The following is a 23499-nucleotide window of genomic DNA, read 5'->3' as shown; positions in this document are numbered from 1 at the left end:
TCAAATAACAATAGTAATACTATCAGTGTCTGCCTATTTAAAAAACAGTATGAGGAACTGTGACCAGAAGATTCATGCGTGCAAAGTCATCGTATGACAGGGATAAATCAAGTGTGCAAAATGCATGAGATGGGCTGCAAAAATGCAATTTTTTAAAAAATAAGCAGTTCCAAAGTCAAATAAGTGGAACGGAAGGGGCTAAAGAGAGTTCTTAACCGTTTCCCCTCTAACCTTTTTCCCCAACTAAAAGTCATCTCCTTGGGCCCCCTCAAAGTGATTCTACCCAGTGGTGGCTGGTGCCCATCAGGACTGGTGGGACGGGAGGCAGGGAGCCCAAACAGCAGGTGGAACCAGAGCCAATGATAGGCAGAACCAACTCATTCTAGTCCCGCCACCTTCCTCCTCCCTGCTGAGTTCTATGAGGGCAAAAGCTCAGTCTAAGAAGGAGGGAGCTGACAGCCAGGGCCGGCAGGGAGGCAGGGGCTGGCTGAGGGCAGACTGAGGCTGGTGGGGCGGTGCCCTGTTTGCCCTAACAGACCAGCCTCCACTGCTTTTACCCCTGCTGAAGGAAAAAAATATGGGTTGTGGCATCCTAGCATTCCCAATGTTGGTGCCCGTGAGCAACACGATGCCCTCAAACAGCTCCTTGGCATTTACCCATGGCCCCTACCTCTCCCAATTATATATATTTTAAAATTGAGTTTTGGGGGCTCTTTTGCAGTTTTGAGGGGTTTCTGTTTCTTGTGGGGCTATTGCTTGCTTTTGGGGGGTCTTATTTGCTTTGGGGGGTGGGTAGATGTTTGGGTTGTTCTTTTGGGGGGCAGGTTCTGAGCATTGCCAGTGAAACTACGCGGCGTTGGAAGCTCCATAAGGAAAGCAGGCCTTGAACATCCCCCATGTATTCCCATCTGGATTCTATCCCTACTCTCCTTTTGTTCCCTCTTGGCATTGGTCTCGGGGGAAACCAAGGCTGCAATTTGACCTCCATGGAGGGGTAATTTGGGACGGGCGCATACTTGTCGGCACTGCCTTTTGAGCACTCGGATACTTCCAAGGGCAGAGGAGAGGAAGTGCTCCTTGCTTATGGTTGGCCTTTTCCAAAATGTCCACCGTGGGAGGCTCCTTAGCAGTGAGATAAACAGTGGGAAATATGGAAGGCTGGGTCTTAGGATTGTGTAGCAAGAGGTAACTGTTCATGTGCCGTGTGAATAAGGATGAACGAACATCAATTTTGGTTTCTCATTTTTCAAGCCTTAAAAAAGTCCTTCTGAAAATTCACCAGCATTTTAGTGCAAATCTCTCCTAATCTACAATATTTTACATGGCATTTTCCCTAATATGCACATTTTTGGAAAGCAATCTTTCCTTAACGTTTGCGTGTGTTCTTTGTGTATGTTATTTTCACTGAAATATGCATTTTTATACACACGTTATCCCTGTATATGCCCTTTCCTACACATTACTTGGTTGGAGGACTTTGCTGTAAACGTTTCAAAAAGTGCAAATTTGGTAAGTTTGCCTTCTAATCAAATTTCTCCCCCATCCCTAGCTGTGAGAAAGAAATGAAATCGGAACAACTCCCATCACCCAGGCTGGCTGAGGCTCAAACATTCCTGGGTCTACTCTGAGCGAAACTCAGTCGGCCTGGCCACAAGCCAATAAAATCCACAATGGAAAAAAATAACAATTCCAAAGCAGAAAACAATATGGCAATAAACGCAGGAAAATGGCAGCTAATTAAAAACATAATTAAAATCGGAGATGCAGATTAAAACACAGAGCAGCTGAACAAAGCAAAAGGCCATCCTGGTCGTCTTTATGGGGTTTGCCTGTCAGCAGAACTCTCCGTGGGAGGGTTGGCGTTATGGGTTTTCCAGGTCCACTTGGGGGCGGGGTCTGGTGGTTATGGGGCTGGGATGTCTACTTGGGGGTTTGGTGGTGATCTGTGTCCCTGAATACAGCAGGATCGTGGTTAACCCTGCTGGGGAATGAATGAGTTTAGATGGCATCCTGGATTAATAAATCAGATCCCTCAGCAAAACCACAACGAGTCGATGATGATCCAATATGTTGTCACTAATATTTTTCTTCTTCTTCTCCTTTTAGAGTCTGTTGTTCATCCCTATTCAGGTAAATATCCAGTGACAAGGCAAGATTTCAAGTGTTGAATGTTGCATGTAATCCTTACAAAAGCCCTATGAAGTCAGCCTGTTATTCTAACCACCCCCTAGGGACGGGCGAATCTGTCCATTTTGGTTTCTCCCGGGTTCCCGTTTTTCCAAGCTTAAGTTCAGTTCATCGCATGTCTGCAAGTTTTTTCCTAAAAAAAAAAATCCTCTTGAAAATTCTTTAGCATTTCAGTGCAAATTTATTTGTATGCAATTTTGCGTAATATGCACATTTTTACAAAGCAGTTTTCCCTAGTGAAACACATATGGGTATGTTATTTTGCTAATCCATGCATTTTTATGCACACTTTAACCTAGTTTGTCCATTTTTGTACCATTCTTGTAAAACTCAGAGAAGGGCAAATTTTGAAGGATGGCTGTGCTTCAGTTTGCATATTGTTTTGAATAGCGCAAACTAAGGAAGTTCGCATTTAAATGTGAATCGAGTCAAATTTCTGGTTGGCCACCTTGAGGACAGGAAGCTGGCTTAGATGGACCTTTGGCCTGACCCAGCAGCCAACCTCTTCTGATGTTCTTGTTCATCATACTTGGCTTGGATGGCTTTGAAAGGAGATTAGACAAAGTCATGGAGGTTAAGGCTATCTATCTATCCAGATGCTACTGTAGGTCGCTGATTCACAGGGTCACCATAAGTCGTAATTGACTTGAAGGCACATAACAGCAAAGGCTAGCAGTGGCTACTAGTCATGATGAGTATGTTGTGTCTCCACTGTCAGAAGCTGTACGCCTCTGATGGCCAGTTGCTGGACTGGGAATCGCAGATGAGGAGAGTTGCTGTTGCACTCGTGTCCTGCTTGCAAACTTCCCGGAGGCATCTGGTTGACCACTGTGAGAACAGGATGCTGGACTAGATGGGGCTTTGCATGGCTCTTCTTACATTTTTATGTTGATATCTAGGAGCTTCTGGGTTCAAGTCCTGATGGGCAGGGAAATACTCTTGTCACAACAGGCTTTCAGTTGTGGGCGCATCTCTCAAAATGGCTTCTCTCTCTCTCGCTCTGTCGCAGTTCCAGCAGACGCCTCTAATCCCGAAAGCGTGGTTGTGTCTGTGCTGAACATCACCGCCAAGGCAGGCTCTCGAACTGTCCTCTCTTGCAAGAGCTACAGGATGGTGTGGACCCAGGACCGCCTGAATGACCGCCAGCGCGTGGTCCATTGGGACCTGTACAGAAACCAGTATGGAGACTACAACGCTGAGCGACTGTGTGACATGTATTCGGCTGGAGACCAGCGAGTCTACAGCGTCTATAACCAAGGGAGGATCTTCATGCCCGAAAATGCGTTTGTGGATGGCAACTTCTCATTGGTGGTCAAAGGTACACACACACACACTCTTCACCTGGTTATGAAATGAGCAGGCAGGAAGGACTATAGTTCAGTGGTAGAGCATCCTCCTTGCAAGCAGAAGGTCCCCAGTTCAATCCCCAGCATCTCCAGGTAGGGCTGGGAACGTCCCCTGCCTGAAGTCCTGCAGAGCTGTTTGCCAGTCAGTGTAGGCCGTGCTGACAATATTAGATGGAGCAATGATCTGGACTCAGCATAAGGCAGTTTCCTACATTTCTGTGTCTTAAGGGATGGGCCATAGCTCAGTGATCCGAGTGCCAGCTTTGCATGCGAAAGGTTCCCCATTCAGTCCGTAGCATCTCCAGGCAGATATGCCAACTACCCATTCTTCAAGGTTCTCCAGGCTGCATCCGTGCTTTAAAACAGACCATCAGAAAGCTAACTGAAAAATGGAAATGGACTGCCTTCAAGTCGATCCCAACTTATGGCGACCCTGTGAATAGGGTTTTCATGGTAAGCGGTATTAAGAGGAGGTTTACCATTGCCTCCGTCTGAGGCTGAGAGGCAGTGACTGGCCTGAGGTCACCCAGTGAGCTTTGTGGCTGTGTGGGGATTCAAACCCTGGTCTCCCAGGTCGTCGTCCAGCCCCCTAACCACTACACCACGCTGGCTCTCTGAAAGATAATTACTTAGAGGTAATTACTTTAGCACCACACACAATCGCTTTTACTGAGTTAAGGTTTAATGTCACGCCTTCCGCCTTTCTCGATGGTTGTTATAAAAAACTTCCCTTAGAGCACCAGTTTTGTCTGTTTTGTAAAACAGCTAGAGAGGATGTCGTTCATTACATTACCCAGTGTCCTTTATCTAAAGATCCTTGTGAGAAATATCTGTCTGAATTTAGTCGTAGGAAAAATGTTTCACCCAGTGAGTTTGTGTGTTTTTTTGTTATCAGACAAAGAAATCTATATCGCATTGCTTGTTTCTTTATTTACCCTGGCAGCTAGGAATTTATTTAGTTTATTAAATTTTGATCCTGTCCCTCTTCCCAAAGAAGCGCAGACCAACAAACGAAAAAGTTACAACAATGTCATTTAAAATAAAATGAAAACATATTTGAAACATTTCAAAACAGTCTGAACACCAACCAAAAACATTTCAAAACAATGTAAAAACCAATTTTAAAAGTTTCAAAACAACATAAGAACCATCTAAAAACATTTAGAATGTCTCAAAACATTTAAAATCTGTATTATAATGGGTGAGATGATCTTTCAGGTACAGTAGGGCCCCACTCATATGGCGGGTTCTGTTCCGGACCGCTGCTGTAAAGCGAAATCCACTGTAAAGCGGAACGCATTGACTAACATTGACAAAATGGCGCCCGACACCCGAAAAACGCCATAAAACTGGAACAAGCACCGTAGGAGCAGGGCCTTTCTGCAGTTGACAACTGCTGTATCGGTGGAACTCTGTAAAGCGGAGCGCCGCAAAGCGGGGCCCTTCTGTACCCAGTCCCAAGATGTATAGAGAAAGTTAGATTTCCTTGTTCAAGCCAAACAGAGACAGTCCACTTCCAAATACCAGCTATGTTCTTTGCACTCAGGTCCTGCTTGTGGGCTTCCCATAATGTGCATCTGGCTGGCCACTGTGAGAACAGGATACTGAACTAGATGGGCCACTGGCCTGATCCAGCAGGCTCTTCTTATGTTTGTATGAGTGACCAGGATGCTCTGGAAATGAGGGATTGTACATTTAGCCTGGAGACGAGAAGATTAGGGGGAGGCATGAGAGCTGTCTTTGGAAACTTGAAGGGCTGTTATGACTGAGAGATGGAGTAGACTTCTCTGTTGCTTCAGAGGGCAAGGCGAGCATGAATGGGTGGAAATGGCAGGAAAGCAGATTTCAGCTAAACATTAGGAGAAACTTCGTAACTGTAAGTGCTATTTCATACAATCATAGAATAGTAGAGTTGGAAGGGGCCTATAAGGCCATGAAGTCCAACCCCCTGTGCAATGCAGGAATCCAAATTAAAGCATCCCTGACAGGTGGCTGTCCAGCTGCCTCTTGAATGTTTCCAGTGTCAGAGAGCCCACTACCTCTCTAGGTCATTGGTTCCATTGTCGTATGGCTCTAACAGTTAGGAAGGTTTTCCTGATGTCCAGTCGAAATCTGGCTTCCTGCAGCTTGAGCCCATTATTCCGTGTCCTGCACTCTGGGACGATCGAGAAGAGATCCCGGCCCTCCTGTGTATGACAACCTTTCATGTACTTGAAGAGTGATATCATATCTCCCCTCAGTCTTCTCTTCTCCAGGCTAAACATGCCCAGTTCTTTCAGTCTCTCCTCATAGGGCTTGGTTTCCAATCCCCTGATCATCCTTGTTGCCCTCCTCTGAACCTGTTCCAGTTTCTCTGCACTTGACAGTTTGACAGTAGGACAGACTATGGTCACATCCACACCATAGCATGTTTAAAGCATATTGCTTCCCCCAAAGAATCCTGGGAAGTGCATTTTGTTAAGGTCGGTGGGAATTGCAGCTCTGTGAGGGGTGAACTACAGTTCCCAGGATTCTTTGTGGGGAGGAGGGAAGCAGGTGCTTTAAATGTATGGTGTCAGTGTGACCTACTTTGGGAGGTGGTGGGCTTGTCTTTGCTAGAGGCATTTAAGCAGAGACTGGGGAGGTATGCATCATTGCAAGACACCTGTCCTGAGCAGCGGTTGGACTAGATGACCTCTGAGGTACCTTCTGTTTCTAAACTTCCATGATTTCATTTCCTGGATGCCAATGTTCTTTCTCTCTCTCTCTCTCCTTCCTGCATTTCAATCAAGACATTGATGAGAGCGACCAAGGCGTGTACTCTTGCAACCTCCACCACCATTATTGCCATCTGTACGAAACGGTAAAGGTACAACTCGATGTCACCAAAAAAGGTAAATGTTTTTGCAAGAGATCTGCGACGGGATGAAAGTAGGAGCACACGTGTGCATGTGGTTTTTGCTCCCCTCCTTGTTTCTCTTTTGCAAAGCTGTGCAACTCTTGTTCGAGGCAGCCACAGAGGCAGAGCCAGGGACTGTAATTAAGATGTTTGCGGGGCACCGGAGCATTTCCTGTCACAAGGCTGTACAAAAGCTTCGAGAAACACATCAGCCGTACTGTGCAGAGCACGAGGAATAGAATAATTCCAGACTTCTGCAAGAGAGCCTTCTCCTTCCCTCTACACCAGCCTTTCCCAACCAGTGTGCCTCCAGATGTTGTTGGACCTCAACTCCCATCAGCCTCAGCTAGCACTGCCAATGGTCAAGAAGATGGGAGTTGTAGTCCAACAACATCTGGAGGCACACTGGTTGGGAAAGGTTGCTCTACACAGATAAGCAAACCCACAGCAATTAGGGGCCCTCTCCCCAGTCTGGCCCCTTACAGATGTTTGTTTTGTTTATAAAAGTACTTCTGTACTTCCATATCATAAACTGTCACAGCGGCGTACAATGTTAAAACACCATTTCAAAAATAAAAATACAGATAAATAAATAGTGTGACTACACCCACTGACGTGAATCTCACACCCACCCACTTACCATTGCATGTGGTCCATGGGGGCAAAAAGGTTGCTCACCTAAAGGGGAAGAGGTGATGGGGAAACCTCTCTCTAAGGAAGGGATCAATTTCGCAGCTATATAATCCTGCCCTTCCTAAGCAGCCCAGGTTCCCCCTTATTTTATTTTCACAACAACCCTGTGAGGTAGAGGCTAGGCTGAGAGGCAGCTGGCTCCAAATTGCTCAGATGAGCGCGGGATTTGAACTTGGCTCTTCCCAATCCAAATTTGACCCCTTCTCTCTCTCTCTCTCTCTCTCTCTCTCTCTCTCCCTCTCCCTCCCTCTCTCCCTCTCTCTCTCCCTCTCCCTCTCCCTCTCTCCCTATCCCTCTCTCTCTCTCCCTCTCCCCACACTACAACACAGTGCCCTTTATTATGATCCACAATTCTGGTAAAGAAGTGATTCAGTTTGTAGAGTCATGCCATTCATCTGTGTAAAAGCTCAGAGTGTGGCTCATCTCCTGGAGTTAATGGGGAGCCACAGATGTTTGCTTAATTGGCTGCTTGCATCTAAAGCTGACTTGGTATGTACCTTGAGTCATGCAGTCGTGCACCAGCCAGCTTAAGTCTGGCTTCTTGAGCATTCCACAAATCAAAGTCAACCGTAGGCTGGGATTCAAATAACAACAGCATCAGTGAGGGACAAGGGGAATCCAAAGAGCAGAACCCTCCAGGGGTTGTTGGACTCCAGCTCCCCTCAGCCCCAGCAGCCAGCATGGCCAATGGTCAGGGACGATGAAAGTTGTGGCCCAGGATTGAACTCAATGGCCTTATAGGCCCCTTCCAACTCTACCATTCTATGATTCTATGATCCCTGGACTAAAGACTCCTGAGAGCTGGTAGCACTATCCAGAAAGGAGGCTTCCTGCTGTGTCTCTGCATGAGTGGCTGCTCTGGCTTTTATTAATACCGGTGGAAACTGGGATTGGGAACTTGTGGCCCATTCAGATATTGTTAAGCTCCTAACTCTTGTGAGCCCCAGTCAGGGTGGCCAATTGGTCAGGGATGATGGAGCCCAATGACATCTAGAAGGCCACTAGTTACCCATCTCTGGTCTAAGCAAAGCAAAGTCATGTTAAAACACAATGAAACAGTGTCAAGCAAGGGCAAAGTTACTGAGTAGAGGTAAGGGAAGGTACCTGACCTTTCCCTGGGTCTACTAGTTCCAGGAGGTCTGGGTCTTTGCCAGAGGACATGTCATCTGGGGTCCCATCAGGGCCTGGCATGATACATGCCCATCTACATGCCTATCTTTGCTCACAGGGTGTCAATGAGGAGAACTCACAATATAGGTTTTGGATCTGGATGTTGGGGCTGAACTGACGCTGCTCTGAATCTGGTACTGCCTGTGTGCTTTCTCCTGTGGCTTCCCTAATGCATCTTCAACCTCACACCATACATTTAACGCACCTGGCTTCCCCTAAAGAATCCTGGGAGCTATGATTTCCACCACCCTTAACAAACTACCATTCCCAGGATTCTTTGGGGGAAGCCAGGTGCATTAAATGGGCTTTAAACGTATGGTGTGTATGTATATATATTACAAAAGGGGCACAAGTCCTTCTCCTCTGAAGAAAAATGACCCGACGAAGGTTGCTTTGAACCACGCAGTGTTTGAAGAAGAGGGTGTGTAAAATGGCATCTCTTGACAAGTCTCCTGGGGAAGGGCCATAGCTCAGTGGTATACCATCTGCTCTGCATGCAGGAGGTCCCAGGTTCAATCCCCAGCATCTCCAGGTAGGGGTGAGAGGGACTCCTGCCTGAAACCTTGTAGAGTGGCTGCCAGTCAATGTAGGCAATATTGAGCTAGATGGACCAATGGTCTGACTTGGAATACGGCAGCTTCCTGTGTACCTTTGTACATGTGTCCTTTGCGTGTGATTTTCTTCTGCAGCTCGAGAAGTGCAGAGGTACTGGGATGGGGAGAAGGTGGTGATTGTGGCCCTGAAGGAGAGCACCGTGGTACTCCCCTGTATCAACCGGAACCAAATTTGGACCGAGCGGCACGATGAGGAGGATCAGCAAGTGGTCCACTGGGACCGGCAGCCACCGGGTGTGCCTCACGACAGGGCTGATCGCCTCATTGACCTGTATGCTTCCGGAGAAGGGCGTTCGTACGGGCCCTTGTTTATCCAGCAAAGGATGAATATCACCGACAAGGCTTTTGCCCTGGGCGACTTCTCCCTGAGGATATCTGCTCTGGAAGTGGCTGATGAAGGCATCTATTCCTGCCATCTCCACCATCACTACTGCGGCCTTCACGAACGCAGGATCTTCCAGGTCTCTGTTGTGGAGCCGGAACCGGAGAAGAAGGTGTTGGTGAATGTCACTCGTCACAATGCGCCAGCTTTAGGTAGGTAACTCCAGCACACATGCACAAATGAATAAAATAAAAATTGGTCCGTCAGAGGAGACCACGTTTTGTGGCAAGAAAATGGCTGCCAACTCACACAAACTTGCCCCCTCTTGAAAGATAAGGATCTTTGTTGTGAGAAGAAAATGCCGTTGCCTCTTTATAAAAAAAAATTAAATGCTCCCCTCATGAAATATAAGGGGTTGTAGCCAGCTTAGTTCTACTCAAGAGTAGACCCATTGGAATGAAAGGACTGTAGTCATGTGCATTAATTTCCATGGGTCTCCTCTGACTAACATTGGACACAACCCAAGGATCTTTGTTATGAGGACATGGCTGCTTCTTCAACAACAGCAATAACATAATATTGCCCCCTCATGAAAGAAAATGTGAAAAAATGGATCTCACACCCTCACAAAGATTCCTCTTTCCACCCCCAATGAAGATGAGATATCTGTGTCCTTAGAAAAATAAAAATGACCACCTCGTCAAAACAGTTTACCCCCTCATAAAAGTGAGGTATCTACCATCTTTCTTATAATGAAATGGCTCCCACTTGACAAAAAATTCTCTCAGGAATGAGAGCAAGCTTTATTCTTTAAGAAGAGGAAGAAAAGACCACCTCATCATGAAAAGATCACCTCATGAAGGTGAGCTATCTTTGTGGTGAGGTAATGCTTATCTCCTGAAAAGATGCTACCTGGCCCTCAGAATTATCTGAGAGGATGCTTCCTCGTGTAGGTCTTCATCTGAACTCGAGAGAAGGTGTTTCAAAGCCACCATTTCCCCAACTCCTGTCCAGACATGGATAGGGATTTTTTTCTCAACTGGCTTTTCCTTGCCACCTTTGACGGTTTGGGCTCTGGTTTTAGGGGTCCTGGTGTGGGATCTAGCTCAGCAAGCTTCTGTCTGCCTTTGGTTTAGTGAGCTCCTGGTCTCCACCATCAAATTCAGAACCAGAAACCTGGGCTAGCTCCTCAACCAGTGGCCCTGTAACCTCTGACTCGGTATCCTGGTTACCGTCGGACTTCAGAGTTATGATATTGGGGTCCCTGTTGTGGAGGATACTGGGGAGTGTTCAAGGGAGAACCAAGTTAGCACCCTCATATACTTCCCAGAATCCTTTGCAACAGGAATTCCATGACAAGCAGGTCAGTTTGGAAAATGGTTGCTTGAAGCTCAAAGGATCCACATCCCTCTCAATTATACTCCATTGTGTGTTTTCCATCTCTGGAATGAGCAGGTGCTTTTCAAGTTGTTTTCTCTCTCTCTCTTTTAAAAAAAACACCAATCATAACAGTGAGAAATAAAAACTGCAGTTTTATCATCATTTTTTTAATTCACACATACAACCTGCAGGGTATAGCTCTTCACTTATTAACATTTTAAAATATTTATCATGCTTTTAATATTTATTGGCTATTTAATATTGAACCGGAAGATGGCATGATAAATTTTTTAATGGGCAAGTATTGGTAGTTTATGAACAACTGCAGTGTGGGGGTGGGATAGGAGAAATCAGATGCCTTATGGGAACAGAAGGCCTTGTGGGAATAAGGCAGACAGCACGATTCAAACTCTGGCATGCAAATTTTGGGGGGGGAGGAGACACTTAATGAGAAGGACCCTTCCCTTCCCCCCAACCCCACGAACTGGAATCTATTTCAGTTGCAACCAGCAAATCGCCCCAAATCTCAAAGGAACGCATTTCTAAGTGGACCAAAAAAAAAGGAAGATTGAGGGGGGGGTGTTTTGTCCCTAGTTCAAACTCCTAGTTGAAGTCTTTTTCCTGGTGCAGAAAACAGCACACAGAGAACTTGCTGAACCGATGGGAAGTTGGGAACGTTATTTATTTTACTTTTATCTTTTTGCCTGTGGGAAAAAAAAAAGATCTGGAAGTTCTCATCGGCCTGTTGAGATCATAAGAAGAGCCCTGCTGGATCCGGTCTTTGCACTCTGAAAGCTTTCCTTCCACACATGCTCACGTGCACACACACATATCCCACTCATTCTAATGATAAACAGTTAGTAATAATAATGTACGTCCTCCCGTCACAGAGGATATATTTTTCACTAGGGCATTCCCACAGGCCAGCCCTGAAACAGACGCAGGGCACTTGTGCATCCAATTTGCGCCACTTGCGCAGCCTTCGGAGTTCCAGGTGCACCACTGGCATTGTGGCGCCACATGGTCCTTGATCGTAAAATGACAATGAGTCCCTTGATTATCCAAATTAAGGACATAATAAGCCCCGATGGTTCAGGCCAAAGGCCCTACTAGTCAAGCACTTTCCTCTCACAGCAGCTGCTTATGGCAACCTCACAAGCAGGACCTGAGCACAATAGCGCTCTCCTCACTGGTGATTCCCAGCAACTGGTACCTATTTGGAAGCGTACTGCCTCCAACTGTGGAGGGAGAGGGAGACCATAGCCATCGTGGTTAGCAGACACTGATAGCTTTATCTTGAATGAATTTGTCTAATCCTCTTTTAAAGCCATCCAGGTTGGTGGACATCACTGCCTCTTGTGGGAGTGAACTCCATTGTTTTAACTATTGCTATTTATTTATTTAATTATTTTATTTATACCCCGCCCTTCCTTCCAGCAGGAGCCCAGGGCGGCAAACAGAAACACTAAAAACACATTAAAACATCATAACAAGACCTTAAAATACATTAAAACAAAACAACGTTGAAAACATTAAAAAAAAACAACCTTTAAAAACATCTTTTAAAAAAAGGGGTAAAGATATTAAAAGACATATTAAAAGCCATTCTAACACAGACGCAGACTGGGATTGGTCTCAACTTAAAAGGCTTGTTGGAAGAGGGAAGTCTTCAAAAGGCACTGAAAAGATAGCAGAGATGGCGCCTGCCTAATATTTAAGGGGAGGGAGTTCCACAGGGTAGGTGCTGCCACACTAAAGGTCCGTTTCCTATATTGTGCAGCACGAACCTCCTGATAAGATGGTATCTGCAGGATACTATGCACTGTGTGAAGAAAGTCCTTTCTTTTGTCTGTCCTGAATCTTCCAACGTTCAGCTTCATTGGATGTGCATTCTTCCCCAACAGCAACATAGCAGGAAATGGATCGGTGTTTACTTAGCAGCAAGACCACCGCTTGAACCACCTTGATGTCCATGTAAACTCATGCAGGGATAGACCCTTAAACACACACACACACATGAAGATAAAGAGAATCACAACCACAAAGCTTCTCCTTGGATCCTCTTAATCCTGGGCGCAGCTCCAAAGCTGGAACAGTTCTGTAGACAGGAAATGTTATTCCTCTTACAATATCAACACGGCCTAGTTCTATTTTGGCTGATCCTCACTGTCAGATCTGAAGTGAACTCTATGGCTTTCAGTAGAAGGGTTTTTTTTAAAAAAAATCTTGACAGCAACCAGCCATCTGTTCCCAGTTTTATGGATTGCTCATATTTCGGAATCTCATAATTAAGTAGAAAGGAAAGTTTACTGTGGATAGAGTGAGCAGCGTTATCATTTCTAATCAGAACATCATCAACGTACGTGGCAGCATGTTTACTGGGTTTGTAGACTGACTTGTAGCTGAAGTTCTCGTGGAAAACCAGATGAAATTGCCACATATTGAGTTAGGCCATTACATCGGAAGACCACTGGATCGACCAAAAGTAGATCTGGATGGCTACTAGCCACAATGGCTATACTCTACCTCCGTTGCTGGAAGCAGTATGCCTCTGGATACCAGTTGCTGGGAATCACAAGTGGGGAGAGTTGTTGTTGCGCTCAGGTCCTGCTTGCGGGCTTCCCAGAAAAGGCACCTGGTGGGCTGCTGTGAGAACAGGATGCTGGACTAGATGGGCCTCTGGTCTGATCCAGCAGGCTCTTCTTATGTTCTTATTCACTGTACCCTTCTTTGATGGCTTTTAAGAAGAGATTAGACGAGTTCGTGGAGGAGAAGGCTAGCAGCGGTTACTAGTCCAGATGGTTATGATGGAGGCAGCATGCCTCTGAATGCCACTTGCTGGACTTCCCATAATGGGCATATCTGATTGACTACTGTGAGGACAGGATGCTGGACTAGATGGACATTTGGCCTGATCCAAGAGGGCTATTCTTATGTTGGTCCAGCAAACAAAAATATTAAATTGGGAAAGACAGGGAGGCAACATCAGAAGTGGATGTTCCCATGGGATATCCTCCTCTGTTCCACTAACCCTAATCTGTTCTCCTCAGCCAGTCGCATCTTCCTGCATTCTTATTTATAACCAGTCCAGGAGGTGTCACTGTCTGTCAGCTTTGTTTCCTTTGTCTCAGATCGGGTCAAATCTAGAATTCGTTGCTCTACCTTTCATTGGCTCTCGCTTCTCTTACTGTTGGTCTCTCTACCTTCTGCCCCACCAGTTCCAATGGGCACCAACCTCCAGTTGAACTGGGATGCAGACTTGTAGGGATACCAGAGGATTTCCACTAAAACAGAAGCAGGAGCAGAAATTGACAATGGTTATTCATCCTATGCCCAGAATGGAAATCTATCCAGAGGATGCAATCAGTGTTCGCTGTTGTTGCTTTCAGGCTGCTTTCACACTGCACTTTATTCCATTATTCTGATTTCTTACCTGGTAATTTGCGCATTATATTTGATCTTTCACACGACATATACAAGGTAGTTCTGGAATTCTAGTGGAAAATAATGCAAGTTTAGTGCAAATTTTCATCATAAATGATACCAGTAACAATCCGTTTACAAGTTTGGGAACCAGAAAAATCACAGGAGTTTTTTGCTAGTTGCAGCTGCTCACCTGACAGGCATCCCAGCGTGCAGTGCGTTCCCGCCCTTTAGGTGCGCTTTTTTTTTCCCTAACGAAAAATTATACTGGTATTCTGGTGAGATCTTCGAACTCCTACACAGTGGGGAACTACAGTGCACATGTGTATCATAGGTGAGGGACTAAAACAAGACATTGTTCATTGCAGCCGTGTGAAAGACATTTGTGCGAAATGCCGATGTATCAGCTGAAAAAGCTACTGTTCCTTAACACAACCGGTACTGCGGTATGAAAGAAATTTTTGAAATTGGCACAGAAGTGCTACCATTTTAATCCGTTAAATTGACGCAATGAGCCTCATGTCTAGCAGCCTCAGTTTGCAAATGATATGTAATTGATTACAACTTATGCCGCTTTGCATTGCTTTTCCTTTGCATGGAAATGAATGGGGCGGAATAACATAGTTACAACGTCATTTATGGGATTTACGGAATTAATTACGTAAATTACATAATTTCGCCACAGCGGACAGCAAGACAAATAAGATCGTTTTTGGCAGAAGACAAACTGCAGAGGAACGGAAACAGTGCTGCATGCAACAAATACTGGGTGGAATGGGAAATGAGACCTTCGTCCATCCCTATGGACTTGACTTGTAATGAAATCTTGAGGGTGGACAGGGTGCGCAAGGAGACATTCCACAAAACAATAGGAGTGCCTGCTGCTACCCCCTTCCCCAAGGTAAATAAAACAAAACAAACCCGGCCTGCAGCTATCAGTCCCTCATCTGCATTTTATCTACCCTTGACTCTTACAGACAGATGTTGCTCCAAATCTCTTTTAAACATGACCTGCTCATCAGAGCTGTCCAGAGAGATACATTCCACACTGGCGACTTGCTCTCAGTTCCCCTTCTCTGGCTCGACATACGCCCTGCAAAGGAATGGATTTCTGGCTTCCTCTGCCCTTTTTTTTTTTGTATCTATGTGCATGCACGCATATGTGGTTTATTTTGTTTTCTCAAAACGTATTCTCTTGGCATGCATCAACATTCCTTCCTCTCACTAAGGTTTGCACTACTGGGCTAGGCTGCTTCTTTACAGAGAGCTCCTCCAGATGACTTGATGATTGAGCATTCATTCTGATCTGCTTCCACAGAGCTTAGACAGAGGTTAGATTATGTCCAGGATAGAAGGGTATAAAATTATGCACGGTGGATAGGAATACTGGATCGGGAAAAGTTTTTCTCCCTCTCGTATAACATTGGAACTTGTGGACATCCAAGGAAGCTGAATGTTGGAAGATTCAGGACAGACAAAAGAAAGTATTTCTTCACACAGCACGTAGCTAAACCATGGAATTTGCTCCCACAGGAGGCAGTGATGATGAATACCAACTTGGATGGCTTTAAAATAGTATTAGACAAGCTCATGAAGGGTAAAGCAACCAGTGGCTATTTACCATGATGGCTATGTTCTGTCTCCATAGTTCAAGGCAATGTGCTTCTGAATACCAGTTGCCGGAAACCATAGGAGGGGAGAGTGTTGTTGCACTCAGGTCCTGCTTGCTGGCTTCCCAGAGGCATCTGGTTGGCCACTGTGAGAACAGGCTGCTGGACTAGATGCCATTGGCCTGATCCAGCAGGCTCTTCTGATGTTCTTATGCCTAGTCTTCCTTGAGCGTTCATTCTGATTTGCTTGCAAGGTGGTGATACAATATTGAGAGTTCATCCTGACTCGCTTGCACGGTGTTTACTGATGTGGAACTGTGGAGAACTAAATTGACATATTTGCCCATTCCTATCTGTGGTTGAAAGGATCAAATAGCAGGTGATTTGGGGGGGGAAAGGCTGCCCAAACTGGAGAGTTGATGCCAATCAGAATATTCCAGATGGAGACATGGCCTAATTTGGTATGATGCAGCATCTAATGTGGTCCATTTGCTTTTGTTCCACAGAAATTAGTGGCAGCCATTGAAAGTCAAGCCAACAGTCTAATAGAGAACAGAGATTTCCTCTTTTTTAATACTAGAACTTAAGGGTCATCACTCTGCCACCAAGCTATGATCTAGTTCAGCGTTCTTCAGCTTTGGGTCCTGAGATATGTTGGGCTACAACGCCCATGATCCTTTGACCAGTAGCTAAGCTGGCTGGGGGTGATGGGATTGTAGTCCAAGAACATCTGGGGACCCAAGGATGAAGAGCAGTGATCTAGTTTGTCAGTTTCTCTGTCTCTCCAAGAAGTACCATTGGCCCATCCCTTCTTCTTGGTCTTCCTCTGCCACCTAGATCCAAATGCAGGCCATGGCCACAACGTGATCAATGTCATCATTCCTGAGAGCCGTGCTCATTTCTTCCACCAGCTGGGCTACATCCTGGCAACACTCCTGCTCTTCATTCTACTCCTGATCCTCGTGGTCCTTGTTACCCGCAAACGCCGGAGGAGAGGTGAGTGTTTGAGCACCTGTTACTGTATAAAGGGTGCCCCCAGATTTATTGTGTGTTCATGAAGATTTGTGTCCATGGTGGTATTGGGGTGGTTATACCCGAGAGCCTTCCTCCAATACGGTTTTGTGCCTGCAAAAGTTTTGGGATGGGCTAGGGATGTGCTAGAATTTCGCCCAACTCAGATTTGGTACCAAGTCTTCCATTAATTCGCTTATTCACTTTCATTGCAGATCGGAATTTTATGTAGTGATATTGATATTTTTATTGATACTTCCTTTGATTTATCAATATTTCCTTTCAAAATATCAATATTAATATCATTTTTTTTTCTGAGGAGGGAAAGCGCATCGGTAAAAGCAGCAGCATGTGGACAAAGAACAAATTCAAATTGATACCAGCCTGTTAGATGGACGGATCCCATCCCTAGGATGGACATGCGGCTGTATCCTATGTTAGCCCTACTAAGAGTAGACCCATTGAAATTGATGGACATGGCTAACTCTGAGTAGACATTAATTCGATACAACCCATATTGCTTATAGCTTAATCCAACTAAATTAGTCATGTCCATTAATTTCAATAGATCTACTCTGAGTAGGACTAACATTGCATCTAATCCTATGTTTCCAGTCAGTACATGTCCTGTAGCTTCCTGCTGAAATCCTGTAACTTTTTATGCCACAAATGTCCCTGTTTGTTTTTGGTTTTTTGTTCCCCTTTTGTTGCACTCTAGCTCAAGAATGCCGCTCCAGATGGAGATAATGCGGTGAGCTTGGAAAAGTTACTTTTTTTGAACTACAACTCCCATCAGCCCCAGCCAGCATGGCCACTGGATTGGGCTGATGGGAGTTGTAGTTCAAAAAAGTAACTTTTCCAAGCTCTGCCAGTAACACTGGAGAAGCATCACAGTGCAAATAATAAAGTGGAACGATGTGTGGGCAGTCTAGTATAAACAGAGCACTAATGCCCAGAGCTTGCAAAATTACTTCTTTGAACTACAACTCCCATGAGCCCCAGCCAGCATGGCCACTGGATTGGGCTGATGGGAGTTGTAGTTCAAAAAAGTAACTTTTCCAAGCTCTGCTAATGCCCTATTATTGGGTCAGTGACATGTTGCAGAATACACCTTTTTAAAAAAAAAAAAACCAGTCTGGAAGGACCCCAATTTATTTACTGTGTCTACATTTTGTAAAGGACGAAAAACAGTTCCATTTTCATCCATTACAAAAGTGAATAATAATAATAATAATAATAATAATAATTTGATTTGTGGGTCGCCTATCTGGCCAATGGCCACTCTAGGCGACCTACAATTTAACAACAATACATTACATCATAATAAAATACATCATAAAATACAATATAACAATAAAACAATAAAACAGTTCCAGTACAGAGTAGTAGGCTATTGGTCGTAAAAATCTAACCCTCCCCGTAAGTCCCAAAGGCCTGTCTGAAGAGCCAGGTCTTCAAAGCCTGGCGGAATACGTTCGGGAAAGGGGCATGTCGAAGGTCATACGGGAGGGAGTTCCAGAGAGTGGGGGCCGCCACTGCAATAGGTGCAAATGAGATGTGTCAAAAGTTGACGAGGAGCATCATGGTCTAATGCAGACATGCATGCACATCCCTGAGCATCTTGCCAGTCCAAAATGTATTGCTTGTGGCTCGCTGCTATGATGTGAATTGGCTCCATCAAGAAGCATCACAAAAATGATGCATGGTTTGGTTTGTGATGGCTTAATCACACCTGCAAAAGAGATCCCTTGACGTTGCAGTCCTTGAGTGATGATGCGTGAGCGGCCTCTTTTCTCTCTTCTTTCCAGGCTTTGAGTGCAACGTGAAGAAATTTGACGAGTGAGTAGAAATGGATTCCTTGTGCGAAACGGACACGGCACTGTATGAGGGTTGTTCATTCAGACCCTTTGCCAGGATTTGATCTGGTGTGGGGGGCTGCTTTTTGGTGCCAGGAGAGAGAAAGGTGTGCCATGTGCATGAGGCATCACCTGAACGGGGTATGGCAGTACCTTGGAGGAGGAAGAAGAAGGGAAGGGAAAACAGCAGCAAATCCTTTCAGGTAGGGAGCACTAAGATGCAACGGGAATAGTGGGGTGGGGTGGAGGGCAGGCAGTGGATGCTAGGCCTTCCTCACCACCTACCCACTTCTCTCTCCTCTCACTTCTTACCTTGCTCATCTCATGTCTCCCCTGTACCTCAGCTCGCTGCTACAGAAGAAGACTTGATAGGGAGGTGCTAGCTGTCTGGGATTCAGCTCGGTGTGGGGAGTAAGTAGGGTGGCATGGAGGGAGTAGCAAGTAAATCTGGCAGCACCACTGGTGGTAAGAATGAATGTGATCCAACAGTAGGTGCATGCAGGGAAGCCGTTCTCGGGGGGATGTTAGAATTTAACAGAAATGCTGGCACAGTTACCCAGATTTGGGCTCAGATATGTGCTTTGGGGACTTGTAAAAGCCCCCTTTGACTCCCCTTCCCAAATTCTTCTATGGCTCAGATTGAAATCTATGCCAGAGAGGAATTTCTGGTTTCCATTCCATCCTCCTCCAGAGGGTGTTTTGGGTATCAAGGGGCAGGTAGGAAGGGTGTTTTTAATATTTAAGGGAAATAACAGTCCATTGCTGAAGCAAGCAGGAGCAAGCTCAATAAGCAGAATGTTGAAACTGTGGATGCCTGAGGATTTCATTCTTTCTGAAATCCAGTATGAACCCTGTTGTGATGCTGTGTACTCAATGGCCTTATAGGCCCCTTCCAACTCCTCTATTCTATGATTCTTTGATTCTATGATCCATCTCTCCTGGACTAAATTATGGATTGGGGCGCAATTATCCTTTATATTTTGTACTTCTCCAAATTTTGCCATGCAGTTATTGGCCCCAAAAAACCCAACCAAAATGCATATCAAAATGTTGGTAGTATCTGTTTACTTATGTGGATTGGGTGAGCTTCCTGACAAATAATATAAAATAAAATAAGGAACATCCTGAGTGATTAATTATACACAAGTGTCAAACAGAGTCCATCAGCCACCCTTTGCGTGACCATGACGATGTATAATCTGGAGCTGGAAATGCATTTGACCAACCTGACCCTTTTTGAAAAATCACAACTCTTCTCTTTTGCTTTGCCAGGAAAGAGATGAGTCTCAGGGAATTCCCAGCCAACACACCAGATTTATCCAACTGCAAAAGTGAAGACATCCGGCTGGGTAGGTCTCAGAGGTTGTTTTGGAGTGGTAGACATGCTTTTTACACATTCCAGGGCTGAACTCTGACGCTACTAAGTCAGTGTGCCTGAACAATGGGGGAAGAGGGCCAAGAACTGGTCTTTGATTAGCTGATGCGTATGTCTGTTATGAACACCGTGTGAAGCTGTATTAACAACACCTGGCTATCACTTCTCTTCCATTATGTGTCTTTGCTCTGAAAAGCTAAAAAATGATATGAGCACTTTGGCCTAATAAAATCATCAATCCACATGCTCTCTTTGGGGCTTTGGTGTATGTTCTGGGGCTTCCCCTCCCTCCACCTTGTGATCAGTGCTGGTTACTGAACCGAGATCCTTTCCTGCCACAGATTACAAGAACAATATCGTGAAGGAGAAGGCCGAACAAACCAGGGTCCTCCCTGCTAAGAACATTGACTTAGATAAAGGTGAGAGGGTGCTGATGTTGGGACGATTTGGGGTTCCTTTCCTAAATGCCTCACTGCATGATGGGAAAGAGCATGTCACACTCTGTCCTTAGCAAAGCCAACCACAGATGGCAACAGAGAGTTTCCGTAGTTTTAACTCTTTCATCCACACTCTCTCATCATCCCACCACAACTGACATACAAAGGGGTTATTATGAGCTATGACAGATTTTTGGTCACTGACGAGTCATTGTTTCCCTTCAGGAGAAATGCCAGCGTGCTGGATTCTTCTTGGTGCTGACATTCACATACTTTCCTCCTCTTTCAAGAAACCTTCTCCCACTCCCACCCCCTTCACACTCCCATGGTCACACCGAACTTCAGATTTAGTATTGTAATAGGTTCAAGGCAAATCTCCATTAAGGACTTAATCTGGTCTATTTCCCCGCTGCCCCAGGGAGTCATGGGAATTGTAGTTCTTTTGTGGCGGGAGAGGGTTAAGGCTGCAAATCCGTGGCACACTCGCCAAACTACAAAACCTAGGATTCTTTGGCAAGGCCATGATTAATATGAAACCGTGCATACCACCAGGGTGCTTTTTCAGCTAGCATTCACTAGTGAGCAACCTTGTGGGGGGCCACATGCTAGCGGCGGCTGGAGCAATGGGTGCTAGTCTTATCTTCGTAGAGGAGTCTACAGTGCAGCCATGCTGATTTTCATGCGTTACACCTCTCCATCAGGCAAATAACAGACATCATAACAGTTCAAGGACACATTCCGTCCACGTAAATTCAAGTGGAAGAGGGTGTGGAGCAGGTCCAGTGAGGGGTGTGGCTTGGGGAAAGGGGTGTGCGGCCTGCGGAGAGTCCCAAGGACCAGACAGGGAGGCCTGAAGGGCCACCATTTTTTTTTTATTGCTCCATTTGTTCCCCATTTGATTTTGGAATGGTTTCTCCAGCTGCTGTATTTGTTGTTTCTGTTATATTGAATCAATTACACTGCACACTAGGGATGGAAAGATCTGTGAATTTCAGTTCTCTCAGTTTCTCATTTTTCCAGTCTGAAATTCAAGCTCTCCACATTTCTGCAGCAATTTGCAAAAATAAATAAATAAACAAATCCCTATGAAAATCCTCCAGTATTTTCGCACGAATTTAATAAACACATTTTTGTAGGCTGACTTGACGAATTGTGTGCATTTTTTTATAGGCCGCTTCTTGTCATGTAGTGCATTCTGGCGTGTTATTTTCACTCACATATTCATTTCTGTGCACATTTCCCCCTAATGCATGCATTTTTATAAACATTGGTTGGCAAACTGCATTGCAAAATTCAAGTAAGTGCAAAATTCAAAGGATGGCTGTCTTTGGGTTCTCATATGGCTTCAGAAACTGCACATTTTATAGATTTGGCTTGAAATGAAAACTGAATTGAAATTCTTGCCCATTCCTAACATACACACACACACAATTTGTTATTTCTACTTATAGATTTTTGTAATCTCTGTTCCTTTGGGTGCCATTTTTTGGGGAGGGCGCAAAGAATGGTTCCCAATTTTTTCCCCTATGGACCACATGAAAATTGCTGAGAGTCTTGGCTGACCGCATGGTTCTGTTCTAAAACATGGTTCTGCCTGCTGCAGCGATTGTCATGTGCTAGATGCTGTATGATTTTTAATTGTACTTTTACAGACATGCCGCAGACCATCTGAATGAAGCTTGTGGACCACTGGTGGTCCGCTGATCACAGTTTGGGAACCCCTGAGTCAAATATATAGTCCTGAGCTAAGACATAGTCAAATATACACACACCTCAGTAGAATCACAAAATTCTGTCGGGTTGACACATTTGATCCCACTAATCTTCTCATTTCGTCTTTTGATTTCAGATTTCAGGAAAGAATACTGTAAATGAAAGGAATGAAGCAAAGCTGCTGGCTGGACCAGAAGCACCAATCAGGAATGAAATGAACAAGAGAAGTGCTGTTTTTGCCTTATTACAACATCCTTCCAGTAACCAAAGAGCTCTCTGTAGTCTTGGTGGCAACAAACAGATAGATGATAACTTACAGTGCAATTCTATACATATTTACTTGGAAGTAAATCTGATTGAGTTGTATTCAACTTTAGTCACGCCCAGGGTAGACACATTTAAATTAACTGATTGTAAGTTTCTGGCCATGCTTCGAAGCCACTCTGCCCTCGGCTGGACACATCTCCCTTCCCACTGCTGACTTCAGACCTTTCAGGACTGCCCACAGCCAAGCATCAGGCCAGTCACTGTCTCTGCCTGAGTCAGACAGTAACCTGGAGTGGTGGCAATGGGTTGATCTACCATTCAGTTGCGAAAACTGTCTGAAGCAGAATTGTTTTAAAAAAAACAACGCACTCGAGTTGACCCAACCACGTTTTAGAGTGAAAAGGGGCAACGTTTGACTAGCATTGTGTGCTCCTGTCTTCAGAAAACAGAGGTGGAGGCACACTGGAACTGGCACAAGAGTAAATGTGTCTCTACCCTTAGTCTTGGCCATTGATTTCAGTGGGTCTACGCTGAGTATGACTAACATTGGAAAGAGCCCACTGTATCCAATGGAATCTATTCCTTAGGTCGCAGTCCTATACACGCTTACCTGGCTAGGAGTAAATCCAATTGAACTCAATAGGGCTTGGTATAGGATTGCACTGTTAAAACTTCCTCTTTCTTATACTATACAGTGATTATTTAGGGAGGGCAGGGTGCGTTTTTGTTTTTATTTTGGGCATGATTGCTAACTTTCCCTCCTTTCTGACCCCCTTTCTTTTTCTGTTCGTAATTATTTTGTTTAATTTGTATCAATCTTCTTAGTTTTCCCCCTCAAACTGTCTTTTTTCAACTAGCTGGAAAAAAATAGGAATGTGGATTACTGTTAAACACAGAACAGATGTTGTAGGGTTTTTTTTTCCTTTTTGCACCAACATTTAAAAGACTTTTTTGTAAAAAAAAAAAAAAAAAAGTGGTTATCTCGACTTTAGCCTGGTTCTGCCGTTGCTGAAACATGCTGGCTTTCATATTACCCAGAACTCTTCATGTCATTTTAGGTGACGAATCTTGATTGGCCCACCTTTAGCTGTCCTAGGGTAGAAGGGCCCAGTTCAAGTTCATTTCATTGGTACCACCAAAATGCTTCCCCCTTTAAATTCCCTGCAGCTTTTCTTGAAGGAAGAGGGGGGTTCTTGTAGTCATCAACATAGGAACAG

At 44.9% G+C, this 23499-nt stretch overlaps 1 protein-coding gene across 1 annotated transcript in view; it reads left to right on the top strand.

The window, feature by feature from the left end:
- MXRA8 (matrix remodeling associated 8) overlaps nucleotides 1–23180 on the top strand; it is a 31929-nt gene extending 8749 nt beyond the window's left edge. The window contains exons 2-10 of the mRNA XM_061601372.1: nucleotides 2107–2130; nucleotides 3197–3505; nucleotides 6305–6406; nucleotides 8964–9422; nucleotides 16461–16619; nucleotides 18443–18473; nucleotides 19763–19839; nucleotides 20207–20284; nucleotides 22152–23180. Coding sequence (XP_061457356.1) covers nucleotides 2107–2130; nucleotides 3197–3505; nucleotides 6305–6406; nucleotides 8964–9422; nucleotides 16461–16619; nucleotides 18443–18473; nucleotides 19763–19839; nucleotides 20207–20284; nucleotides 22152–22177 — 1265 coding nt within the window. The 3' untranslated portion in view covers nucleotides 22178–23180. The remainder of the gene's footprint in view (nucleotides 1–2106; nucleotides 2131–3196; nucleotides 3506–6304; nucleotides 6407–8963; nucleotides 9423–16460; nucleotides 16620–18442; nucleotides 18474–19762; nucleotides 19840–20206; nucleotides 20285–22151) is intronic.
- Nucleotides 23181–23499: the final 319 nt, after the last annotated feature.

This window comes from Rhineura floridana, chromosome 18 (genome assembly GCF_030035675.1).
Source record: "Rhineura floridana isolate rRhiFlo1 chromosome 18, rRhiFlo1.hap2, whole genome shotgun sequence".
Taxonomy (NCBI): Eukaryota; Metazoa; Chordata; class Lepidosauria; order Squamata; family Rhineuridae; genus Rhineura; species Rhineura floridana.
The sequence above is the reverse complement of the archived record's forward strand: the minus strand, read 5'-3'. Positions and strand labels throughout refer to the sequence as shown.